This window comes from Microtus oregoni, unplaced genomic scaffold (genome assembly GCF_018167655.1).
Source record: "Microtus oregoni isolate MIOR12 unplaced genomic scaffold, Mior012 000029F_ref0000214, whole genome shotgun sequence".
NCBI classification, from domain to species: Eukaryota; Metazoa; Chordata; class Mammalia; order Rodentia; family Cricetidae; genus Microtus; species Microtus oregoni.
This window is the reverse complement of record NW_024543088.1, coordinates 18,693,074-18,717,044: the sequence shown is the minus strand read 5'-3', so window position 1 is coordinate 18,717,044 and position 23,971 is coordinate 18,693,074. Positions and strand designations below refer to the sequence as shown.

Genomic DNA, 23,971 nt, shown 5'->3' with positions numbered 1-23,971 from the left:
AGATACAGAAAAATATAAAACTGGGCAGGAAATATTTTCTTCATCCTAACTTAAAGACTTTTTGACACAGTTTTACTTTATGTCAAGTTTGGTTTTACATTTATAATTTTCTTGCCCTAGCCCCCTAAAAACTTTGATTATAAGTGCTAGCCACCTGAGACAGGAACTCATGTATCCCAAATTGGCCTCAAATCCTCTATGAAGCCTTTCACTTTTGATTTTCACACCTCCAGAGCACTGGGATTAGAGCATACATGACCATCATGCTCTTTTATGCATGGCTGGGGACTGATACCAGAACTACATTCATGACAGGCGAGAACAAGATCAAGTGAACAATACCCTCGCACCATATTTGATTTCTTGAAAAAACATTTTTCATTGGAGCTTGGAATAGACATTTAACTGCATTTACTCACTGAACCATCTTGCTGGCCCCATTTTTTTTTTTTTTTTAAAGACAGAGTTACTCTGTGTAGCCTGGCTGTTTTCAAACGCAGAACTCAAGTCCGTCTCTGACTCCCAAGTTCTGGGATTTAAGTCATGTGCCACCACCACTTGACCCATATTTTTATTTTAAATGCCTACAACCAAAATCAAAATATTACAGGACTATATGACAGACAATGATGTCAGCTATCAATCAGTATTTACCTAGACCTCCAGATCTTCTGTAGTACTTAATCCTCATACATGGTCATAAATACTGTATATTTTGCCCATGTGAAAAGAATTCCCATCCTCAAGAGAACATCTGTCCCTCAAGGACAGTGAGTGTGCAGGACCACACAAAGCATCCTATGCATGTCATGTACTGCCTCAGTTTGTTTGAGGATAACACTAGCACTTTAGGAAATAAATACCCAGTTCAAGGAAATGAGGAGAGTCTGAGCTCTCTGAGATCCCACTGACTTCTTTGTCATCACACTGTAGCTATGCTGCAAGCTGCCTCAAGTGCTTGAAGGGTGGTCTTGGATGTGGAAGGGAACATCACTTAAAAAAGACATTTTGTGTTGTGTTGTGAATAGGAATGGCCTCCACAGACTCATGTGTTTGAATGCTTGGCAGTATTATTAGAACGCATGGCCTTTTTTGGAGGAAGTGTGTCACTGTAGAGGTGGGCTTTGAGGTCTCAGATGCTCAAGTATGGGACACAGTTCACTTCAGCTGCCTGCAGATCAAGAAGCAGACAGAATTCTCATCTCCTCTAGCACCATGTCTGTATGCCGCCAAGTCCCACCATGATGGTAATAAACTGAACCTCTGAAACTGTACATCAGCCCAATTAAATTTTTTCCATTATATGAGTTGCTGACATTATGGTGTCTCTTCACAGCAATAAAACCCTAAGACATCTTTATTTCTACATTCTTTCATTTTATCACTTTTAGCTATGTTTGTCTTTTGCATCTTAATTTGAATGCTCTACTTGCTTTTTCCTACATTAAGAACAGGTTGTGTTTTCTATGCATAGAAGTCCCCAAGTAGAAAAACCTAAAATTTTAATTCACTTTGTATCTTCTTTTGTTATTCTTGAATGAACAAAGCTTAAACTGGAGCTGGCCAGGGGATCCAGAGAAGCAAGGCACTGGGTCTGCTCTGGAGAAAGCATGGTATAAAGTACACGAGTCTGTTCTCAGGAGCTATCACATCTACCTCTGTATTCATTGGAATGGCACAATGGGAACAGTCATGAGGTCAGTGTGAGTCACTGGCTAACTAACTCTACTTGCTGTCACAACAGAAGACTGCCTATCTCTTCACCCTCAACCCTCAGGACATAATTCATCTATGTCTTTCTGCCACAAGCCATTCCAATTTTAGCTGTGGGAAGCATAGGCTCATGCTTGAATACTTAGTCCTCAGTTGGTGGAACTATCTGGGAAGGATTAGAAGCTGTGGCCTTGTTGGAGGAGGTGTGTCAAGGGCTTTGAGGTTTCAGAAGGCTTTTGAGTTACCTCCCTCTGCTTTGTGCTTTTGTCTCAAGATGAGAGCGCTCACTCTAGTGTTTTGTCTGCCTGTTGCTGTGCCCCTGCCAAGATGATCACGGACTCTAACCTTTGGAACTATGAGCCCCAAATGAAACACTTTCATTTGTAAGCTGTCTTGGTCCCACCGTCCTCTTTCCATGTTCCACAGTGGTGCAGCCGCCGTCCTCTACATGCAATGCTTTACCCGCTGTGCCTGACAGCCTCAGAGAGAAAAGGTGGGCATGGCATTGTGTTCCTCGGAAAATTTTGACAAGGGCACGGCTAAAGCTTCTGCTGACTACTAAACAAACATCTCTGATGCATCAGCCAGGAGCATGGGCTCTTACCTCATCACTTGGGTCATAATACTGCTCCAGGTATGGGTGAGCCAGAGCCTGTTCAACTTCAATCCTCTTGTGAGGGTTAAATGTCAACATTTTATCCAGTAAGTCCAGAGCTACAAAGAGAAAAGATTTTACAGTGGTGAGAAGCAGAGCTCATTAGCAAATGTTTTCCATCTTCTATTAAGCTGACCCTTAAGACAGTGGGGTATCACTGTTAAATCTCTCTTTAAAAAAACAGGTGTATGGGTGTTTTACAGACATGCTGTGCACCATCTGAGGGCAATGTACACTGAGGTCAGAAGAGGAAATTGGATTCTTCCTGGGACTGAAGTTACAGATGATTGTGAGCAGTCATGTGGGTACAGGAAGTTGAACCTGAGTTCTCTGGGAAGAGCAGCTGGTATTCTTAACTACTTAGGCATTTCTCCAGCCTTACTGTAAATCTTTTTTTTTTTTTTTTTTGGGGTTTTTTGAGACAGGGTTTCTCTGTAGCTTTTTGTTCCTGTCCTGGAACTCCCTTTGTAGACCAGGCTGGCCTTGAACTCACAGAGATCCGCCTGCCTCTGCCTCCCGAATGCTGGGATTAAAGGCGTGCACCACCACCACCTGGCTCTTACTGTAAATCTTTTGTGACTATGTGAACATAAATGCTGACCACACAACAATCACAGATACTAATACTCAAATAAGAGGAATGGACAGCCAAAGGAGTAAAGTTTTGCTTACTAAACTTTGACATTTCCTATGTTACTTAGCTTTGTAGACATCAAAAGTATAGAGCTGGGGATATGGCCTCTATAACCACAGGCCTTGAGTTTGGATCTCCAGAACTTGCATAAAAAGGCCAGGCTCAAGAGTGGGATTACCAGAGCAAGGAGGCAGAGTCAAAGAGACTCCAGAGGTCACGCTGAATTGGTTAGCTACAGGCCCAGTAAAGTGAAAAGTAGTTCAGTAAGATACCCAACAAAGGCCTCTGGCCTCCACAAACATATAATTAAGCAATATCACCCACACAGCTATGTGTACAGACATCCATATACTATACTCACATATCCAAATAAGATAGAAAGCAACTGGAGACACCAGATGCTAATCTCCACGCAAACTCACACAAAAATGTGAGCATATGTATTTGTGCATGCATGCACACACGGTTAGGACAAAGTGTTTCTCTTAAATTCACTCCAAAGCCATTTTTTTTTTTTGTTACTGATATGCATGTGTGTGGGGCAAGCATGTAAGCATGGCCAACTTACCTGAAGAAAGCTGGCTCTCCCTGGGCAGCTGCCAAATAGGGGCTTTGAGAGCCCTAAACTGTTTTGCAGCATCTTCCCACACCAGAGATCTGTGGGTACTACTCAGCACAAATTATGGCTGCCTATGTTGTGTGTATGTAACAGGAGTGAAGGGGGCTTGCTAGCTTATACCCGAAATAATCACACAGAAACTGTATTTATTTACAGTATATGAACACTGAACGATCAGTGAATACTCTCCTTTCCCTACCCTTTAAAACAACAACAACAAAATACTGGTCCAGTATCTCTAGCCTCTTATTGGCTAACTCTTACACATTAACTTAACCCATCTCCATTAATGTGTATCGCCACGTGACTGTGGCTTACCGGCAAGATTTTAACCAGTGTCCATCTCAGACAGGAGAACCATGGTGTCTGCCACTATGCCCTTCTTCCCAGCATTCAGTTCTGTCTTCTCTGCCTACCTAAGTTCTGCCCTATCAAAAGGCCAAGGCAGTTTCTTTATTCAACCAATGAAAGCAACACATAAACAGAAGGACCTCCTACACCATGTGTATGTTTTCTTCTACAGTTTATTTTCCATTAAAGACTGAATAATATACCATTGGAAGCTGAGATTATATCTGACTAGGATCACTGATACCTTCTCACAATCCCACATTTTCTAGTACTTTCAAAGGTTATATATACATAGCCAGCCAATTCCTGTGGGACCAGGTGGGAAAGAAACTTCTGTCTACAACTGCGATTAAAGGTGTGTGTCATTGCTGCCTGACTTGTAAGGTTGGCCAGTGTAGCTGTTTTACTTTTCTCATCTCCATGAAAGCTTCATTTATTAAAATACAAAGATTTCCATTCTTTTGCCCTGCCCAGCCTTATTCTTGCCACATCCTGGGCAAGCCAACTAGTTCTCCAGGTCTGTTTAAATTCTCATCTTGGATCAATACTGCAACTTCAACTTGAACAGGGCCAGAGAAAACCAACTAATTTTCAAAACTGCCATAGTAACAGTGCTCCTCACACCTTTGACCTCAGAACCCCTTTATAGCTGTTAAAACTTATTGAAGACATGCTACTTTGAGAACTGATACAAAAGAATCATGTTTAAAGACAGAAAGACTGCCTCAAAATCACCACTACAGACCCATTTTTAAAAGTGGCTAATTTAGATCACAGCTCCAATAAGTGCATGAATACTCTTCTTCAAGAAAGCTGATGCATTCCAAATAGGGCAGAAATATTCTTAAATAGATGTCTTATTTCTTCACACAGAATAGCACAAAGACTTGTACTGAGTTTAGGAGTTAATAAAGGGTGAGGGAGACACTGGGGTCTAAGCAACACACTATTCAGCTACACTACAAAACTTCAGAATTTCTACCGTATCAAATCCTTCACCAGCCTCCTCCTGATTTAAGAGCCTATTCAACTGATGGACTATGGATCTCCTGCTGCTGATTGTTCCCAGAAGTGATATCCCTGGACTTCTGCCTACTCAGTCAACCTTCCCCACTGAGCTCATATCACGAGGCATCCCCTCCAGTGGTCCAGTCATTTCTGTCTCCACTTTGTGTTACAGATGTCTGTTTCAATCACACCCTCCTCCCAGGCTTGATGTGAGTGCAAGTATACAATCTACTGTTAATGTCTCCACAGGTATACAACCTTGGGTGTCAGCCCTCCCCTTCTACCTGTTCATTTCTGTATGTACCAGGTTAACTGACCTGCCAATTTCTGAAGATTCTCTTGTCTCTACCTTCAAATTTCATCATAGGAAAGCTAGGCACTTACTTGTTACAGATATGGACCAGTCTCCATTTTTAAAAAAAAAAGTTTTTCAAAGGCCACGGATTGGGGGCTGGAGAGATGGCTCAGTGGTTAAGAGCATTGCCTGCTCTTCCAAAGGTCCTGAGTTCAATTCCCAACAACCACATGGTGGCTCACAACCATCTGTAAAAGAGGTCTGGCGCCCTCTTCTGGCCTTCAGGCATACAGACAGAATATTGTATACATAATAAATAAATAAATTAAAAAAAAAAGGCCACGGATTAAGCAACATTCAAAGTAGTCTTTAGTTTGAGGTGATTGAGTTCCAGAATAAATGCAACTCTGTGGCACTAACATCACGCTAGCTTATGATTCCAATTATGACTCACATATACAGTATCAGAGTTTAAAAGAGTCCCAAATATTTGATGTGAACCACACTGGATTTTAGTTCATTGACTGAGAGACAGGGTTCTTTCCAAAAGTAACCATTGCGGGGTACTCCCTTCCATATTACAGCTACTGTCGGACTGCTTTAAATGCTATTCAGTTTAGACGTATTCTCTGTATCTCCACAACTAATCAGTCTAATGTTTTAAACCTTAAACATACTTAAAATTTTTGTTTGAATGTGTGTACAAGCTCATATGCAAGGATGCCAAGGTATATGTGAGTGTCAAGAGGACAATGTGCATGAGTTATTCCCTACTATGTAGTCCAAGGGATCAAACTCAGGCTGCAGAAAAGTCATCTCGTTGGCTTTAAATTATTTTAAATGTTATGTGACCAAACTTATTTTTTTCATATTTGCTTTCTTATTTTTTTAAAATATTTATTTATTACGTATACAATATTCAATCTGTGTGTGTTTGCAGACCAGAAGAGGGCACCAGGCCTCATTACAGATGGTTGTGAGCCACCATGTGGTTGCCGGGAATAGAACTCATGACCTTTGGAAGAGCAGGCAATGCTCTTAACCACTGAGCCATCTCTCCAGCCCCTTTCTTATTTTTTAAAAAATATTTATCCATTTATGGGTATAGATGTTTTGCCTGCAAGTGTATCTGTGTACCAAGTGCATACTTGGTACCCACAGAAGCCAGTAGGTGTCAGATCCCCTGAACTGGAGTTACAATTCTATGAGGGTGCTGGGAATCAAACCTGGGTCCTATGGAAGAATGACATCTGAATCATCTATATCCAGCCCTTCTTGGTTTGTGTTTAAAGCTTAGGAAAAAAGTACATGAAGAATTCAGAAAACCATGGAATACCTCGATATTGTTCTCAATAGTATGATTTAAAAAGCTGAGCCAGAGCTGGGCGATGGTGGCGCATGCCTTTAATCCCAGCACTAGGCAGGCAGAGACAGGCGGATCTCTGTGAGCTCGAGGCCAGCCTGGTCTACAAGAGCTAGTTCCAGGACAGGAACAAAAAGCTACAGAGAAACCCTGTCTTGAAAAATAAAATAAAAAAATAAAAAAATAAATAAACCCACTGTTTTAAGATTTGTTATTTTATGTATGAATATTTTTCTTACATGCTTGTATGTGTACCACATGTATGCCTGGTATTCTCAGAGGTCAAAAGAGGCATTGGATTCCCTTGAACTGGAGTTGTGGGTGGTTGTGAGCAGCAATGTGTGTGCTGGGAACTGAACCTGGGTCTTCTGCAAAGGCAGCTAATGCTCTAACTGTTGAGCCACCTCTTCAAACTCACAGCATCATTTAAAACTGCATTTGATCACTGATTCTTTAGGAATTCATTTTTCATGAATGAGCAATAATTTAAACCAAATGTATTCCAAATAAAGTTCCAACTAGCTTGTACCATCTGCTATAATAATTGTTTCCCTCTCACTGAAGTCACCTTGAAGAGAATTCTAAACTACGACTCCTTTGAAGAAGAAACTTGCAGCATTACTGGCTCAAAAGATTCAGCATTAAAAAACTTTCAACAACCATGTAAAACAATTCTCACTTCATCACCCACCACAGGGTTTTTCCGTGTAGTCCTGGCTGTCCTAGAACTCGTTCTGTACACCAAGTTGGTGAGAGATCTGCCTGCCTCTGCCTTCTGAGTACTGGGATTAAAGGCATGAGCCACCACCACATGACGTTCAATTTCATTATTAATTAAAACTAAACAAATTAAATACACATCCACTCTCAATGTTGGCAGAACCAAAAGATGAGTACCTAGAATTATTAGAACAAAAGATCCAAGCAAAACTGCCCAACTTCCCTCCACAGACTCAACCCACATATGTTCTGCTCTATTTCCCACAGCCTTAACCAGAAAATAAGTTCAACTCGCAATATCTGCTATTTTGATACACTGTTTTTTTTTTGTTGTTGTTTTAAAGAGTAGGGAAAGGAGAGTATTCACTGATCGTTCAGTGTTCATATACTGTAAAGATGAGTACTTTCTCTTATATTTAATAACACACTTTTCTATGAATTATTATTATACTTAAAACCTCTACTATTTCAGCTTGAAAATTGAAATCTCAGCTTTCCTGATATCATTCATTTATTTTCTTATGTCATTTTTATATAGATCAGAGCTATTAGCTCCCTGCAGGTAGGTTCTTATTGTTGATTTTGTGTCCAGGGCTGCAGCAGCCAGGGTGATACAGAACAAATGAACAACTTCTCTGGGATTAAACATAACACAACCCTTTGCAATTGCTTCTATCAATTCTTCTTATCTTTTTTAAAGATTTCTTTATTATGTATATAATATTCTCAGTACTCTGTCTGCATGTATGCCTACAGGCCAGAAGAGGGTACCAGATCTCATTACAGATGGTTGTGAGCCACCATGTGGTTGCTGGGAATTGAACTCAGAACCTTTGGAAGAGCAGGCAGTGCTCTAAACCTCTGAGCCATCTCTCCAGCCCTCTTCCTATCTTCTGTACTAGCTAACAGTATACTTTGACTTAATTCACTAAGTGTGACAGATCGTGGTTAGATCTAGTTTCTATTTATTTATTATGTATACAATGTTCTGTGTGCATATATGCCTGTATGCCAGAAGAGGGCACCAGATCTCATTCCAGATGATTGTGAGCCACCATGTGGTGGCTGGGAATTGAACTCAGGACCTTTGGAAGAGCAGGCAATGCTCTTAACCTCTAAGCCATCTCTCCAGCCCCTAGACCTAGTTTCTAAAAAGATCTTGTAGCTTCTGATGTCTTCTTCTGCAGAAGCGTAGTCTAGTCTATCATAGTGAGGAGAAACAACAAGAGCGAGCACCAACAGCAAGGCCACCCTGGACCACTCTACGAGAGGGCACCAGGATCCTCCTCCCTGCGTCGCTGAACCAGCCAAATCAACGAATACCTGGCTGTTATTCCAAGTCCCAAGTTTTGGAGTGGCTTGTTCAACAGTTAAATACAATAAATGTAACTCACGTGAGCTTCAACATCTATTATGAGGCTGAATAAGGATGCTTAAAGGTATTCCCTACAAGAGAACACTATGCACATTTTTAAAGCTACTGATATGTAAAGATCTTCAAAATACATAAACGAGAAAGTTTTACTTGTGGGATCTTAGAATCCAGAGTTATAAACAACTAGTATTATTATGAATTTTCACATAATCCTATGATATAAATACTATTACCAATCCTATTTTATAGATGAGATAATAAGTAGTTTCAAGTTAGTGTCTGGGCTACAGCTGTGTTCCAGCTGCACACTATTCTACTGTCCTCGGTGCTGTCAAGGCCCATTTCTCCACCTCCCACGCTTTAGAGTCACCTAACAGGTAAACTTCTAGGTTAACTTCCTGGGTTTTGCTGTTATTGTTAGACAGGGTTTCCCAGGCTTCCTTCAGACTTGTTATGTAGCTCAAACTGGCCTCAAAACTTATCCTCCTGCTCGAGCCTTCCATGTTCTGGTATTATAGCTGTATACTACACCACTCGTTTCATTTTCTGTTTTGTTCCTTTTTTAATTGTTGTTGCTGCTTTATTTTTGGAGATAGGGTTTCCCTGTGTAACCCTAGCTGTCCTGGAACTCACTTTGGAGATTAGACTGGTACCAAACTCATATAGATCTGCCTGCCTCTGCCTCATGAGTGCTGAGACTAAAGTGTGAGCCACCATCACCTAGCTAATTTCCTGGGTTTTAATGGCATCAATTCTTGTATGACTTTAAGTTAAGGAAAATAAGATGAAAGAGTCAAGCAATCTGATAGAAACCAAAAGCTTGTAGAGAAAGAGTAAGGGAACAAAGGGTGAGTCTAGGAACAGGTCAACTTATATCTTAATCACCTATCTAAGAGAGTAATTCTGAAAATCCAGTCTAAACGTAATGTGTTAGGGTTAGCAACCAACCAAGCCTGACCACCTAAATTTAATCCTAGAACCCATATGGTGGAAGAAGAGTACCAATTCTTGCAGGTTATCTGTCCTCAACACACAAAAAAATAATAAATGTTTTTAAAAAAGGTAGTATGTCATATGGGTTAAGTTCTAATTTTCAAAATTCACAAATAACAGTATGATTCTACATATATGATTTTGTTATACCCACAGCAAAACACTAAGAGCTATTTGGAACTAGGTCAGGTGGCCTATGAATGTAACCCCAGAAACTGAGAGCTGAGGAAAGAGGGTAACTTTTGAGTTCAAGGTCAGCCTGGGCTATACAGAAAGACCCTGTCATAAACAAGCTCTCCCCACAAAGATATTTTGAGATTCTCATTATTCATTATCTACAATAACAAACTGTACTATATCAGAGATGAAAACAGAGAGTTTCTCCTATAACCAAAGTAAATTATAAGCAATTATTTCTGAACCTTAACTTGGGCCCATCCATGTTGCTAGGGGAAGATAGCACAGTAGGTAGAATGTTTGAGGACCTGATCTCAACCCCAGAATGCACTAATGTCCGGGAGAATAAGCAGATCCTTGGGGCTTCCTAGCCAGCTAGAGACACTGTCAAAAAAAGGTAGACAGTGTCTGAGAAACGATATCTAATGTTGTCCTCCTTATAAGACTAGAGTGCACGAATGCGAACTCACTCACCCCCGTCCCCGTCCCCAGCCCCAGCTGTAAATGGGGAGGGACAGAATAAGAACAAAACTTCAAGAAATCCTAAACTCCCAGCACATAAAATCATTAAAGATAAGTCAGATCTACATACTAACATGAAAAGAACAGACACAATACTATGAACAATGACATTTAAGAAAACAATGTTAGAAATAAAATAGTATCAGCTGATTATAGACATTTTTATGGTTTGTCTTTTACACTTTAGACACTAAGCAGAACCTCTTAATCCAATTACTTTGAAAATTATGTTTCTTGTTTCCTTTTTTTTTTAGCTTTTTAAATAAAGGTTTATTTTTACTTAAAAAAAAAAGAAAACAATGTCAGGAAACAAATTTCACCTTTTAAAAATATTCCTGCAATTTAAAAAAACTATTACAAGAATTTATAAGAGTTTACAATTGTTTAAAAGCAGAAATTTTAGGTAAACTGTGTATGGATATTTTTTGGTCATAAGACAGAAGATGAGCAGTGTTATGCCGGCAAGCTGTGAGCTGCCTTCTCCTTGGCCTGTTCAGATCCTCTCTTCTACGTTGTTCACTTACACCAACCAATTGTGTGTGTGTTTGTGTGTGTGTGAGAGAGAGGGAGGGAGGGAAGGAGGGAGGGAAGAGAGAAAGAGCACTCTAGTAGTTAGTTCTAACAATGTCAACACCATTTGGCATAGAGACTGATATAAAAAACTATCAGGTTCTTTATAAGAGTGATCCACAATCTTATCCAAGGAAACATCTTTCCAGTCCATCACTTTCTATTTAAAGAATTCTAAATAGTTACAAGTTAATTTGCTGAGATTTCAGGTTGGAACCTAATAAGCAAACCTAGAGCTAAGCTTAAGAAAAAAATTATCACAACAATGAGGACACTAAGAGAGAATTACATAGATCTAATGTACATGGGAAGTAGAAAAAGACAAGATCTCCTAAGTAAATTTGAAGCATGGGGACCTTGGGGGATGGCTAAGGGTGGGGGGAGAGGCAGGGAGGGGAGCAGAGAAAAATGTAGAGCTCAATAAAAATCAATTTTAAAAAGGGATTAAAAAAAATAAGTATAAAATAAAATAAAATAACTTCCTGAGATAGCACAATCTCTTATTTCAAGCTCTAAATGGGATCAAATCAAAGACCCAGACTTAAATCCACACACCTATGGACATCTGATTTTTGAGAAAGAAGTCAGAATTATACACTGAAAAAACAAAACATCTTCAACAAATGGTGCTGACCAAACTAGATATCTGCACATAGGAGAATGTAAACAGAAAAACATTATCACTAAAGTCAGACTTACCTTTGGAGTCAGCGTTTGGGAACAGCCTGTTCCACGGCACCTTGTTTTTGTGCGGGAGAGAAAGCAAGTAGTTTCTAGCTTTTAAATTTATAATACAATTCAGATCTTCCTGTGATGGAGATCCAAGAATACCTATCAGACAGAATATTAACTGTTAATTGTCAAGGTAAGAACAAATTACTACTACACCAGCTATAGCACAGAAAGGACTCTGCACTTAATGTCTTCTTACCATGCCTGGTAATCACCCCTCATTACAAGTTTTCACAAAAAGATCTTAATATTTTTAAATTGGAGAATATTAAAACAAAACAAATCATCACCATCAACAACGCAACATCTATAGTGAGTCTCATGTAACCATGCTCAAGAACTTACCCAGGATGTGGTTCAGCTGGTCAAGGTAATGTTTTCCTGGGAAGATAGGCCTATTGGAGAGCATCTCTGCCAGGATGCAACCCACAGACCAAATATCAATGGACTTGGTATAACCCTGTAACAGAAAAAGAAAGAAGACAAAGTAATAGACTGTGGTGTCCATAAGAACACAATGAAATCTTATCTGATAACCATGTGGTAGACCAGAGTCTGAACATCTTTGGGACTCCCATTTCAAAACACACAGACACAGAATAAAACACAGTAATTTGGCTTTCAGAAATGCTGCTGGAGAGGGGTAGTGTACGCCTTTGATCCTAGCACCTGGGAAGCAGCGGCAGGAGGATCTCTGTGAGTTCAAGGCCAGCCTGGTCTACAGAGTGAGCTCCGGGACAGTCAGGACTACACAGAGAAACACTTAAAAAGTAAAAGCAAGGGCTGGAGCATTGCCTGCTCTTCCAAAGGTCCTGAGTTCAATTCCCAGCAACCACATGGTGGCTCACAATCATCTGTAATGAGGTCTGGTGCCCTCTTCTGGACTGCAGGCATACAAGCAGACAGAATACTGAGAATATTGTACACATAATAAATAAATATTAAAAAAAAGTAAAAGCAAATAACACCTCCAACCCCACTCCAAAGAAATTGGGGTAGGGGGTGGGGTAGTAATACTCAGTTTATGTCACTTAACTTGTCTTTATGACGTTATAAATAAACTTATAGGGACACTGCTATATTTTTAGAATAATTTTATCCATTTTATAAAGAATAAAAATATTAATATCAATGAGGCAGAGAAAAGCTCCATCTCTAGTGGTAGTGTTGGCACCAACATTCTCACCTTCTCTAGTGTTTCTTAGGTATAAATTTTCTTTTTAAAGTTGTTAAAAATCATGTAATTGCTTTATTTTATTGTTAACAATAAATAGATGATTCTATAAGGAAAACAAGCTGAATTTCATAGAAAATGTTAGGTACAGAAATAAATGGAAAGAGAAATATATACAACAAAGAGGGAAAAGGAGTCAACCAGTAAAACTGAAGAATGAGTTGATTTGGGAAACTAGAGAACCAGGGACTTGGTCCCTGAAGTAACAAAACAACAGGTAGAATTCTAAGTAATTCTTTCTGAAACTCTTGTAGTTTAAAATACCCATTGCTCTGGGCCAAAGCTAAATAAAGGGAACAATGAAAATCCTAAATAATAACACATACAAATTAAGAAGAATCTGGGTTCCTGAGAGAAATGGCTGTTCCAGGTCTGGGGCAGAGGGTGTATGTAAGACAGTCTAGTCTAGTGCAGCCGATGTCAGAGAACAGCAGGAAACTGTCCAAGGGTGCTGGGGAAAGGTCTACATCCCAGACAGAATAGATTATAACTCAAGAGAATAAATAATAAAGAACACCAAAACACAAAAGGGAAGACAGTTATGTTACCACAAAGGAGAGTAAGAAAAGCATTTGAGAGTTTGATGAAAAGAAAACCTCACAACTCTTTTCCCTCCAATTACTATTAACTGCAGTGTTCTAGAAATGACCCAGAAACTGCTCATGAGCATCACCTGTCATCAGTACAAATAGCTTTGCCTTCTAATATACTGAAGTTAGCATCGTTTCTGTGCATACACATTAAACGCATGACATAGAAGTCAAGTCCTGAGATGGTGCCACATGCTTCACCAATAGCATGGGTTAGAGCGGGTATTTGCTGTGCTAAGATGCCGTGACTGGTTCACAGCCATATTGGGTAGCTCATACCACTGCCTATAATTCAGCCTAAGGATCCAATGCCTTCTGGCATCTTTGGGCACTACATATGTGTACTCATAGACACATAACAACAAAACCAAAAAGCCTACCAGAAAAACCCAACAAACCCAAATGGAAGGAATCTCAACACCCTAAACAACCCTCAAGTTTGCCTACTAGCTTATATTTCTAAGAAAAAAATGCATACATACTTCATTTTTTTCCCCAGTCATGTTTGTTTGTTATTTGTGACAAGGTCCTAATAGCCCAGGCTGGCCTTAAATTTGTGGCAATTCTACCTTTGCTCCTGAGAGCTGGGATTATGTCTGCCTGCTTCTCCCTGCTCCACCCTCCCCATTCCTCCCTTTTCTGTTTTTTTTGAGAGATCTCTATGTAGCCTAGGCTATCCTAAAACTTGCTATGCTGAATCATAGAGATCAGCCTACCCTGCCTCCTAAATGCCAGAAACAAAGGTATGTGCTACCACATATTACCACGGTCCAGATTGCTGGATTTTTATTTCTTGAGACAGGGTTTCTCTGTATAGCCCTGGCTATCCTGGAACTCGCTCTGGAGACCAGATTGAATTTGAGACCATGAACTCAGAGGTTTGCCAGCTTCTGCCTCCTGAGTGTTGTGCTATATCGCCTGACTTCCAAGATCCAGGTTTTGTTAGCAGAGTTTGGAAGACCTGTATCTACTCTTAATAGCAACTCAGTGAAGAGGAGGGAAGGGCTTCATTTTGAAATACAACTATCTACCCTGTAATTTCAAGAGTCCACAGTGGTTCCTATTTTTTCCACACCCAGTAATTTTGCTGAAGAGAAATTCTTCATTATCAGGCAAACTGAAGTTTGTAGGACAAACAGCTCTGGAACATACAAAAATAAGAATTACTAGAACTGTAACAACATAAAAGCAGGTGTGAAAGCAGCTATAGGTAATGCCTCAGTACTGCAGATAAGGGAGGGCACAGACATTTATGGTTATGATGAATGAAGATGGTAAACCTAAGGCCCAAAAGTTAATTCTGAGAAAGACTAAGACAGCATTCTGGCTGTGGCCAGATATAGCAGACTGAAGGATGAAGACCAAGGTTTATAGCTATAGTTTTTTTTCTTACCTTGGAATTCAACATAATTTCTGGAGCTCTGTACCAACGTGTGGCTACATACTCTGTCAAGAACCCTGTGTGATCATGATCCGGATCTGCAACACGGGCAAGGCCAAAGTCACAGATCTAAGGGAGAAAAAAGTGGGATACCTTTTTAGAGACACCAAAGAGTTAATATCAAAACACTACGAAAATAAAAAGACAAGAGCAATGACACGAATAACAAACAAGTGTATGCTACCAATACTATGTTAGACACCTTTCTGGAAAGTACAAGCTCATTATTCTGAAGTGATGACAAGACACATGCTAGAGGTGAGGAAACAGGCTAAATGATAATTTATTAGGTCATAATCTGACATGTTTGGATTTCATCACTGTCAGCTAGTGTGAGTGCATAGCACTCTCACTTAGGTGATCTGAGAAAAGCCACTTTAGGGGGACTAGAGAGATGTGGTGGTTTTTTATTTATTATGTATACAATATTCTGTCTGTGTGTGTGCCTACAGGCCAGAAGAGGGCACCAGACCCCATTACAGATGGTTGTGAGCCACCATGTGGTTGCTGGGAATTGAACTCAGGACCTTTGGAAGAGCAGGCAATGCTCTTAACCTCTGAGCCATCTCTCCAGCCCCGAGATGTGTTTTTCGATAGTGAAAAAACCATAGATTCTCTTGCAGAGTAATATCCACACCAAGTGTCTCACAGTTGCCTATAAATTACAAGGGATCTGATCTGAGACTTTCTTCTGGCCTCCTTGGGTATCCGCATATTACAATGTACAGAAATAAAATCACCAAATCACCAAAACCACCTAGAGTCCCTTTCCTCTCCATGCCACTGTAGCTTACAGAATCACTGATGATTTGCTCCTTAATCTGTCTGCCCTGCCCTACTTCTCAAACTCCTCTATTTCTGGCCTTAAAAAAAATATTTTTTTGCTTGTTTCATTTCCAAAAATTCTTCTCACTTCCTTACTTTTCACATAGTCAATCGTGACAGTTTTTCAGCTTTCATGTACTTAAGAGAAATCATTCGTTCTGATGTTCATTTATGTACTGTATGCATGTGTCATAGGTGGTGGTCAGAGGATGACTTTCACAAGTTGATTCACTCCTATCATGTGAGTCCAGATAGCAAACGCAGGTCATCTGGCTTTATCACTGGGCCATCCTGTTGTTCACCACTGCTCTGTACGTATGGCAACCAGCTTCTCACATGCTGACTCCCAGGAGCACCTCCCAAGGCTCTCATCATCCAGCTGTCTAAACACTGTGATGCTACTTAGGTGGGCTTCCTTACAGACCCCAAAGCATATAAAATGCAAGAATACTCTACTTAGGTCAATATAAATAAAAAGATCTGGACCCCAGGAAACCAATGCAGGAAAGACACAAGTTAACAGATGGGACACAGTACAGTACAAGACTATTTGGAAAACAGATTAATATGGAGGCTTCATTGTATTAAGTCAGCTAAAAAACAAGGGCTGGCACTTAAGTTCAACAGTAAAAGACTGGTTAATGATAACAAATACCTTGTGAAACCCCAAGAAAAGGTGAATGTTCCGTGGCCCATAGCATTTTTAAATTATTCATTTTCAAAACTGGTACTTTTTTTTTTTGAATACTGAACTCACCTGCATTTATTTTCCATGTGTTTATATACCTTGACTCAAAAGGGTCAGGGGGAGAAGGCAAACAAAACTGGTACTTTTTAATAAAAACAATTTGACCAAAATTTTGCCAGAGAATTTTGAGATCCAAGAAAATGAGTTGAGAGAGAGAGGGAGGGAGGGAGGGAGGGAGGGAGGGAGGGAGGGAGGGAGAGAACAAGAAAATCCAAGGGCCAGAACTTTGGCTATAACAAAGGACAACAAAGGAAAAGCAAGTCTAAAAGATATAGGACATAGCAATTTGGACCTCCATCTCTGTTTAGACAGCCCAGAGAGTGTATCAGTAATTGAGAAAGATAAGCAAAGAGCCCCTACCCACTGCACAAATATCTTCCTCTAGATCACTGTGTAGGCCTTTGTTCTCAAAGAGCCTCTTGTTTACTTCAAGTACAACATCCAAGAAGCAGCATATTTATTTTACAGAATGTTATCAAAAGACGTAGACAACTTGCTAACTCTCCTGCAGGCTACTTCTCATGTGGGTTCTCATGAAGGGCAGAGAGTGAGGAACTCCTGTGGGAATTGGGAATTCCACAGGGAATGCCCACTCCAGTCTCTCTACCTGGCATACAAAATCTCCTGTGCCTGAGCCTCCTTTAAAAGACAACTTGCTTGCCAATGAGATTATAACCCTGATGGTGACTGGTTCCCATACAGGCTATCAAAGCACTCTACCAATGAGTTACATTTCTAATCCAGCTGTTATTTTCGCTATTATGTGTCTGTATGAAGATGTGTCTGTGCTATGGTGTGTATATAGAGGTCAGAAGATAACTTTTAGGAGTTGATTATCTCCTTTCACTGTTCAATACAGGGATCAAATTCAGGCTGTCAGGCTTAAGCAGCGCTTTTATCCACCTGAGCCATTTCATCAGCCCCCAGCTATCACTTTCGAGGAAGAATACAATTAAGTTCCAAATTCTGTCTGAATGATCTTGAGGCTTTCATTGTTTCCATTCTATGTGTTTCCTTAAGAGTCTTTTCTACCACTAGGTGTGGCAGAACATGAGTCCTAGCACTTAGGAGGCTCTGTGAATTCAAGTCAGCCCCACTTACATAGTGAGTTCCAGGACAGCCAGAGCAACACAGTGAGATGCAGTCTCAAAAAAAAGTCCTATCAATCAATTCCTTACATGAAGGGTTTCCAGCACGAGGCACTGTGGTAGTTAAGACTCAAACAAAAAAAAGCAATGAATAAATGATTTTTTTCCATGTCTTAGCCACTTTCACTACCAATACATTCATTTCTGAGTGATTTAAACTTTTCAACATGTGTGACTCATAGTGTTTCTCTTTTGCAGAGCTAAATGCTTCATTTTATGATTCACCTTCAAGCAAAGCTCACCACTCAGTCCAGCCACAAACAACCCCTCCTCTTCCTTCCCTCTCTTTTCTTTCAGGACAGGGTTTCTCTGTGTAGCTAGAACTCACTCTGTAGATCAGGCTGGCCTTGAACTCATAAAGATCTGCCTGCCTCTGCCTCTTGAGTGCTGTGATTAAAGGTATGGAACACCATGCCTGGCCACGAAGTTTTCTTAATATCACACTACTGAAGACGAACCAAATCAGCAAAGTAATAAAATAACAACAACAAAATCCAAACAAATCTATCATAGCTACAGATAAAGCCCTAGTAATACTCAGAGTAACTCTATAAAAGAAGCCAGACAACTAGTGCAGCCCAAGAATCATAAAAGGCCCTATAAATTTCAGCATTCCCATCTGACCACCTTTTGAACTATGTAAATGTTCATAAAAACATGTTTCATTTTGTATTTTTCTTTACAGGTGTAACTGCAATCAAACAGGCTATGGAAATGCTTACTGATAACTCTATGAGTTCTGTTTTGCAAACAATGACCATATCTTCCATTTTTTGTCCCACAGAAAATGTGCCAACAGAAGCTGTAAATAGTTTTTAAACCCCTTATGTGTTTCTGTGGACCTGGGAAACAAAGGATCATCATGAAGTTCCACAATGTGGTACTACTTGACGTACTCTAGAGCTTGAGTAGGTGAATCACCTCTCCACTATTGTTAACTCATATGGCATATAAATATACTACCGGACAGCCTATTCAGCATGCATATGCTTGCTGTGGCAAGTAAGAATCTCAGTAGAAAAACTACACTCGTTTTAGGAATGAAATGCTCTCCGTATGAATGATATACTCCAGATACACACCTTAAAAATATGAGTGAAGAGCTAGGCGGTGGTGGCGCACGCCTTTAATCCCAGCACTAGGAAGGCAGAGGCAGGCGGATCTCTGTAAGTTTGAGGCCAGCCTGGTCTACAAGAGCTAGTTCCAGGACAGGAACCAAAAGCTACGGAGAAACCCTGTCTCGAAAATTAAAAAAAAAAAAATATCAGTGAAGCTAGCTAGCTATGGTGGAGCATGCCAATAATAAAAAGCTGAAGAGAATGAGGCAGGAGAATGGAGAGTTTGGGATCGGGCCCAACTATACCTTGCTGGGCGTGGCGGTATAAATCTAAAAGGTTGTCCATATCTCATTTTCAGCCGATCTCTCTTGCTTATCAGTGACTGCCCAATCCCCAGTGCTGCCCCAAACGGAAAAGGATGTAGTACTTTTCTTAACTCATCCATTGCTTTTGACTTTTATTCCTCTGGTCTTCCTGCTTATGACACTCTATGTCCAACAGAGCCCCTCAATAATAAAAGCCAGTTCCATCTTGGAGGGCTAACATGGACATTACCATCTTCCTTTGTAAATAAGTATTATTTTCTATGGCCAGATGCAGCGTATGCTGTTAATTATACAATGTCTGCTAGGTTTCCATCTCTCAGTTTTCCACTTTCAGGGGCAGATATTCAGCATCTTGGCTTGGCCTATCTAACAACATCCTATTTACATAAAAATGTTCATTTAACTGAAAACTCAAGAAATTATTATTCCTACACATCTACATATATTTTAAAAATTTCTTTACTGGGATATTCTACACATAGTTAAAGTATACTATACTATAGTTTTTAATATTACAGCTACAGAGTTATGCAACCTCAAACAATTAACAACATAAAAAAACTTTAATGAATTAGTACTATCTCCCCTAATGCTCTCAACTATAAACTCTATATAGATCTACCACATATTATTCACAATTACCTGGACATTTGGATTGTTTACATTTCTCAGTGACAATGATTACACTACCATGAATACCTATGCACAAGTTTTTGTGTGGACACATTATTTTAATTTTCTAAGGTACATATTAAAAAAAAACTTTTTGTGATGTGAGATGCCCTCCTGTATGCTGTTAATATGTTGCTTTTACTGATTGATGAATAAAGCTGCTTTGGCCTATGGCAAGGCAGAATATAGCTAGGTGGGAAAGCCAAACTGAATACAGGGGGAAAAAAAGGCTGAGTAGAGGGAGACACCAGCAGCTGCTGGAGAAACAAGATGTGAAGTAATAAGTCAAAACTCTAATGATAAAATATAAACTAATAGATGGGTTAATTTAAGTTATAAGAGCTAGTTAATAATAAGCCTGAGCAAACAGGCCAAACAGTATGTAATGAATATTACACCACTGAGAGATTATTTTAAAGCAGCTGTGGGACCAGGCAGGACGAGAAATCTCCAGTTACATCTTTGTGAATGTTCGCTATCATATCTTTCTTCTTCTTTTCTTGCCAGCCTGGAACATGTCATATACACCAGGCGGACCTTAAACTTCCAAAGATCTGTTAGCTTCTGCCTCCTAGTGCTGGGATTTGAGGCATATGTGAACATTCCTGACATTATTGAACACTCAAGATTATATTCATCTCAGCAAGAAGCTGTATAATACCATGAACCTTGCTTTATTTTCTTGATACAAAGGATTAAAAAACAAAAACAATGCACATGACACTATATATAAAATATGTAAGCATACACACTCACGTAAGGGCTACTAACTTGCTACAGTAGCTACTATCTCTGGAAAAGAAGAGTGGGTTAAAGGAACAAGACTGATACTGTGTACTTGTGTTTTTGTTATACAATATTGTGTTTCTGGCAGTTTTGAATATAAATAACAATACCTCAAACACGAGTTGTTTTTAAAAGTATGTGTCATTCTTAAGAGTAATCGACTTGGCTGACCTTGAGATCACAAGTGGTGTTTAACAGGAGGTTGGAAGGCTTGAGGTCACGATGCAGAACGTTAGCTGAATGGATATATTTCAATCCTCTCAGGATCTGATAAAGAAAATAGCAGATATGGTCATTGCTCAGGTGTTGTGTCTTCAAGAGCTTGTAGAGATCTGTCTCCATGAGGTCCTGTACTATATATCTGTTTGACAGGTTAAGGTAAAACATCCAACAGTTGGTCATACTTAAGCAAAGCACCAAAAACAAATTCAACTTCTCTTAATCCTTTTCCCATACAGCAAGGGTCATCAATGGGAAGGAGAAACTGAAGAAAACATGGGTACACTCTCATGGAAGAGAATATACATCATCTCTGCCCTATGTGGGCCTAAACTGAGACTTGAAACAGAATATTGGCCAATCTTGAAGTCTCAACTTCCTTCCTTTCCAAAACTGTCCATTATCAGCCAACTGCCTTCAAAGCTTAAAGAGCGTGGCGGTCAACAAACATCAACATTCATCTCTTTGGCCCAGAAGCAATGTGCAATGACACTTGTTTTCTTTACTTCCTGCACCATTATCTTCACAGACCTAGAAATGACATTGCCTCTGAGTCCAAGTCCAATCTCTGCCCTTCTTCCTTATTGACTACTGTTAAATTCTGATACATATATAAGACTAAGGGAAGCAGTGTGAAAAAGGGGATGATGCTGGATTTTTCTCTTCTTCCTTTGCTGCATAGCTACTACTTAAGCACCCAAAATTTCAACTAAGACATATCATTTCTTCTAAAAATTATACTGTGGTGTGCAGTGGTGCCACCCAGCTCTTGGTGGAGAAAGAGGCAGGCGAATCTCTAAGTTCAGAGCTCCAGGACAGATGAGGCCACACAGAGAAACAGTCTTGAAAAACCCAAAACTTAACCAAACCAAACCTGTCATCTACAAGAGGCTCCATGACAAAAGGTAAACCAAGACTAACAAGTGGTGGCAGCAGGAGGCATTTCACTTAAAATACCACACCACCTGCTAACAGAGCTGTTTAAAAGTGGAAAAATCTGACTGGAGACATGGAGCTGCCATTCCCTAGTGGTGCAGACTACAAGGGGATCTTCTAGAGCAGTCTTGACCTCCAATGTAATACATGTAATGTAATGCAATTACGTGTGTCAGAGTTGATCCGGGCTTAAAAGACCAGGGGGCCCAGTTTACCCATTTTAAAGACAGGAAGTTGAGGCTGAAAGAGGAGCAGACTAGGACTTTCTGGAAGGCACTGATCCAGCAGGTGTATCCACTTCCTCATGTGAATGCTTGCTTGTTTCCATTTTCATGATTATAACAAGCACAACAGGGCTGGAAATAACAACACCTAAGATTTTCCAAAACTAAAATTAAAGAAAATTGTTATAGACTGATACAGAAAACACTGGACTCACCTAAAACATAACTAAAATTAGTTACCAAAAACTGATAAAATGTAGAAAAGAGTAAAATGCTTTAAACACTAAAGTAAGTGCAAACAGATTACAATCTCTCCTCTTAGCATGCTATATGTGTATGGGCAGAGTGATTAAAAGAATGCTTTTAATGCACTCTTCCTTGATTCCAGTTATTTAGTCCACAAAGAGACCAAGCAGCAGCAGCGGCTAATGTTAGAAAAGGATACACATCTTTCATTTGCTCAATGGTTGGTGCCCGGATGATGTCATTGATGCCAATGATATTCTCGTGTCTGAAGCGCAGTAAGATTTTTATCTCTCTTAGGGTTCTCTGGCAGTACGTCTGGTGCTCAAAAGGACTGATTTTCTTGATAGCAACTCGAACTTTGTTGAGATTATCATAGGCAGAGCTAAAAATAAAAATTTAAAAAGGTGCTATGAGTGAGAAGACAGTATTAAAAACAGCTCAAAGAATTTTTTGGCAGAAGGAATACAAACCTGTAAAGTATTAAAGTTTTAACATCTGTACTGGTACTTGAAGGTAAAGAAGGCAGCAGATGCTGATTGACACCTAAGAGCTACTACTCACAAGATGAATGTTCATTTCCATAAACAGGACACAAAACAAAACCCCCAAGACAAACGAACAACAACAACAAAAATCAGCACATTTTCCCATTTTCTTAAATAGCAGATACATTTTGTTAGAACATTTCTGCCTCCAAAACAACTATTGACAGTTGCATTGAATTCCCGGACTCAGCAGAAACATCACATAAAATCAACCAACAGGTTTGCCACTAAAAACCAGATTTGGAAAGCTTAACTGTCTTTGATCAATCTCAACCAAATATTTTTTTTTAAAAAGATTTGTTTATTTTTACTCTGTATATATGGATGCTTGTCTCCTTTATCAACCTCAACCTATTTTTTTCTTAAAAGAATTTTTTTGCTTATTTTTATTTTGTGTATATAGATGCTTGTCTCCATATATGACGGTGCACAAGTATACAGTACCTGAGGAGGCTAGAAAGAGCATTAGACCTTTCTGAAATGGAGTTACAGACAGTTGAGAGCTGCCATCTGGCTACTGGGAATGGAACCTGGAAGTTCTGCAAGAACAGCAAGTACTCTTAACAACCAAGGGATCTCTCTAGCCCAATTATCAACTTATGTGAACAAAACAGGACTATTTTTGTTGTTATTGCTTTCAAGAAACTAAATCATAATACTGGAGTAATTCTGTAACAAAACCTACAAAGTAATCTTCTAAAAAATACTTTCACGGATTCAACGCAATGCCCAGTAAAATCCCAGCAAAATTCTTCAAAGACCTCGAAAGAACCTTCATATGGAAAATCAAAAAAACCCAGGATAGCCAAAAAAACTTCTGGAGGCATCACAATCCCTGACTTCAAACTCTACTACAGAGCTACAGTACTGAAAACAGCCTGGTACTGGCATAAGAACAGACAGGAGGACCAACGGAACCGAATAGAAGGCCCAAATATCAATCCACACATCTTTGAACACCTGATCTTTGATAAAGAAGCAAAAAATATCAAATGAAAAAAAGAAAAAATATTTAACAAGTGGTGCTGGCATAACTGGATATCAACATATAGAAGAAGAATGAAAACAGACCCATATCTATCACCATGCACAAAACTCAAGTCCAAATGGATCAAACACCTCAACATAAAGCCAGCCACACTGAACCTTATAGAAGAGAAAGTGGGAAGTATACTTTAACGCATTGGCACAGGGAACCACTTCCTAAATAGAACCCCAGCAGCACAGACACTGAGAGAAACAATTA

The 23,971-nt window shown here is 39.6% G+C and overlaps 1 protein-coding gene across 2 annotated transcripts in view; it reads right to left on the bottom strand.

The window, feature by feature from the left end:
- The window catches only part of Mapk1 (mitogen-activated protein kinase 1), a 69,161-nt gene that overhangs the window by 9,267 nt on the left and 35,923 nt on the right, over window positions 1-23,971 (bottom strand). For both annotated transcript variants that reach the window (XM_041677759.1, XM_041677760.1), the window contains exons 2-7: window positions 22,380-22,562; window positions 20,727-20,916; window positions 14,945-15,061; window positions 12,073-12,187; window positions 11,695-11,826; window positions 2,318-2,427 (exon numbers count right to left, since the gene is read on the bottom strand). In XM_041677759.1, the coding sequence (XP_041533693.1) occupies window positions 2,318-2,427; window positions 11,695-11,826; window positions 12,073-12,187; window positions 14,945-15,061; window positions 20,727-20,916; window positions 22,380-22,562 (847 nt within the window). The remainder of the gene's footprint in view (window positions 1-2,317; window positions 2,428-11,694; window positions 11,827-12,072; window positions 12,188-14,944; window positions 15,062-20,726; window positions 20,917-22,379; window positions 22,563-23,971) is intronic.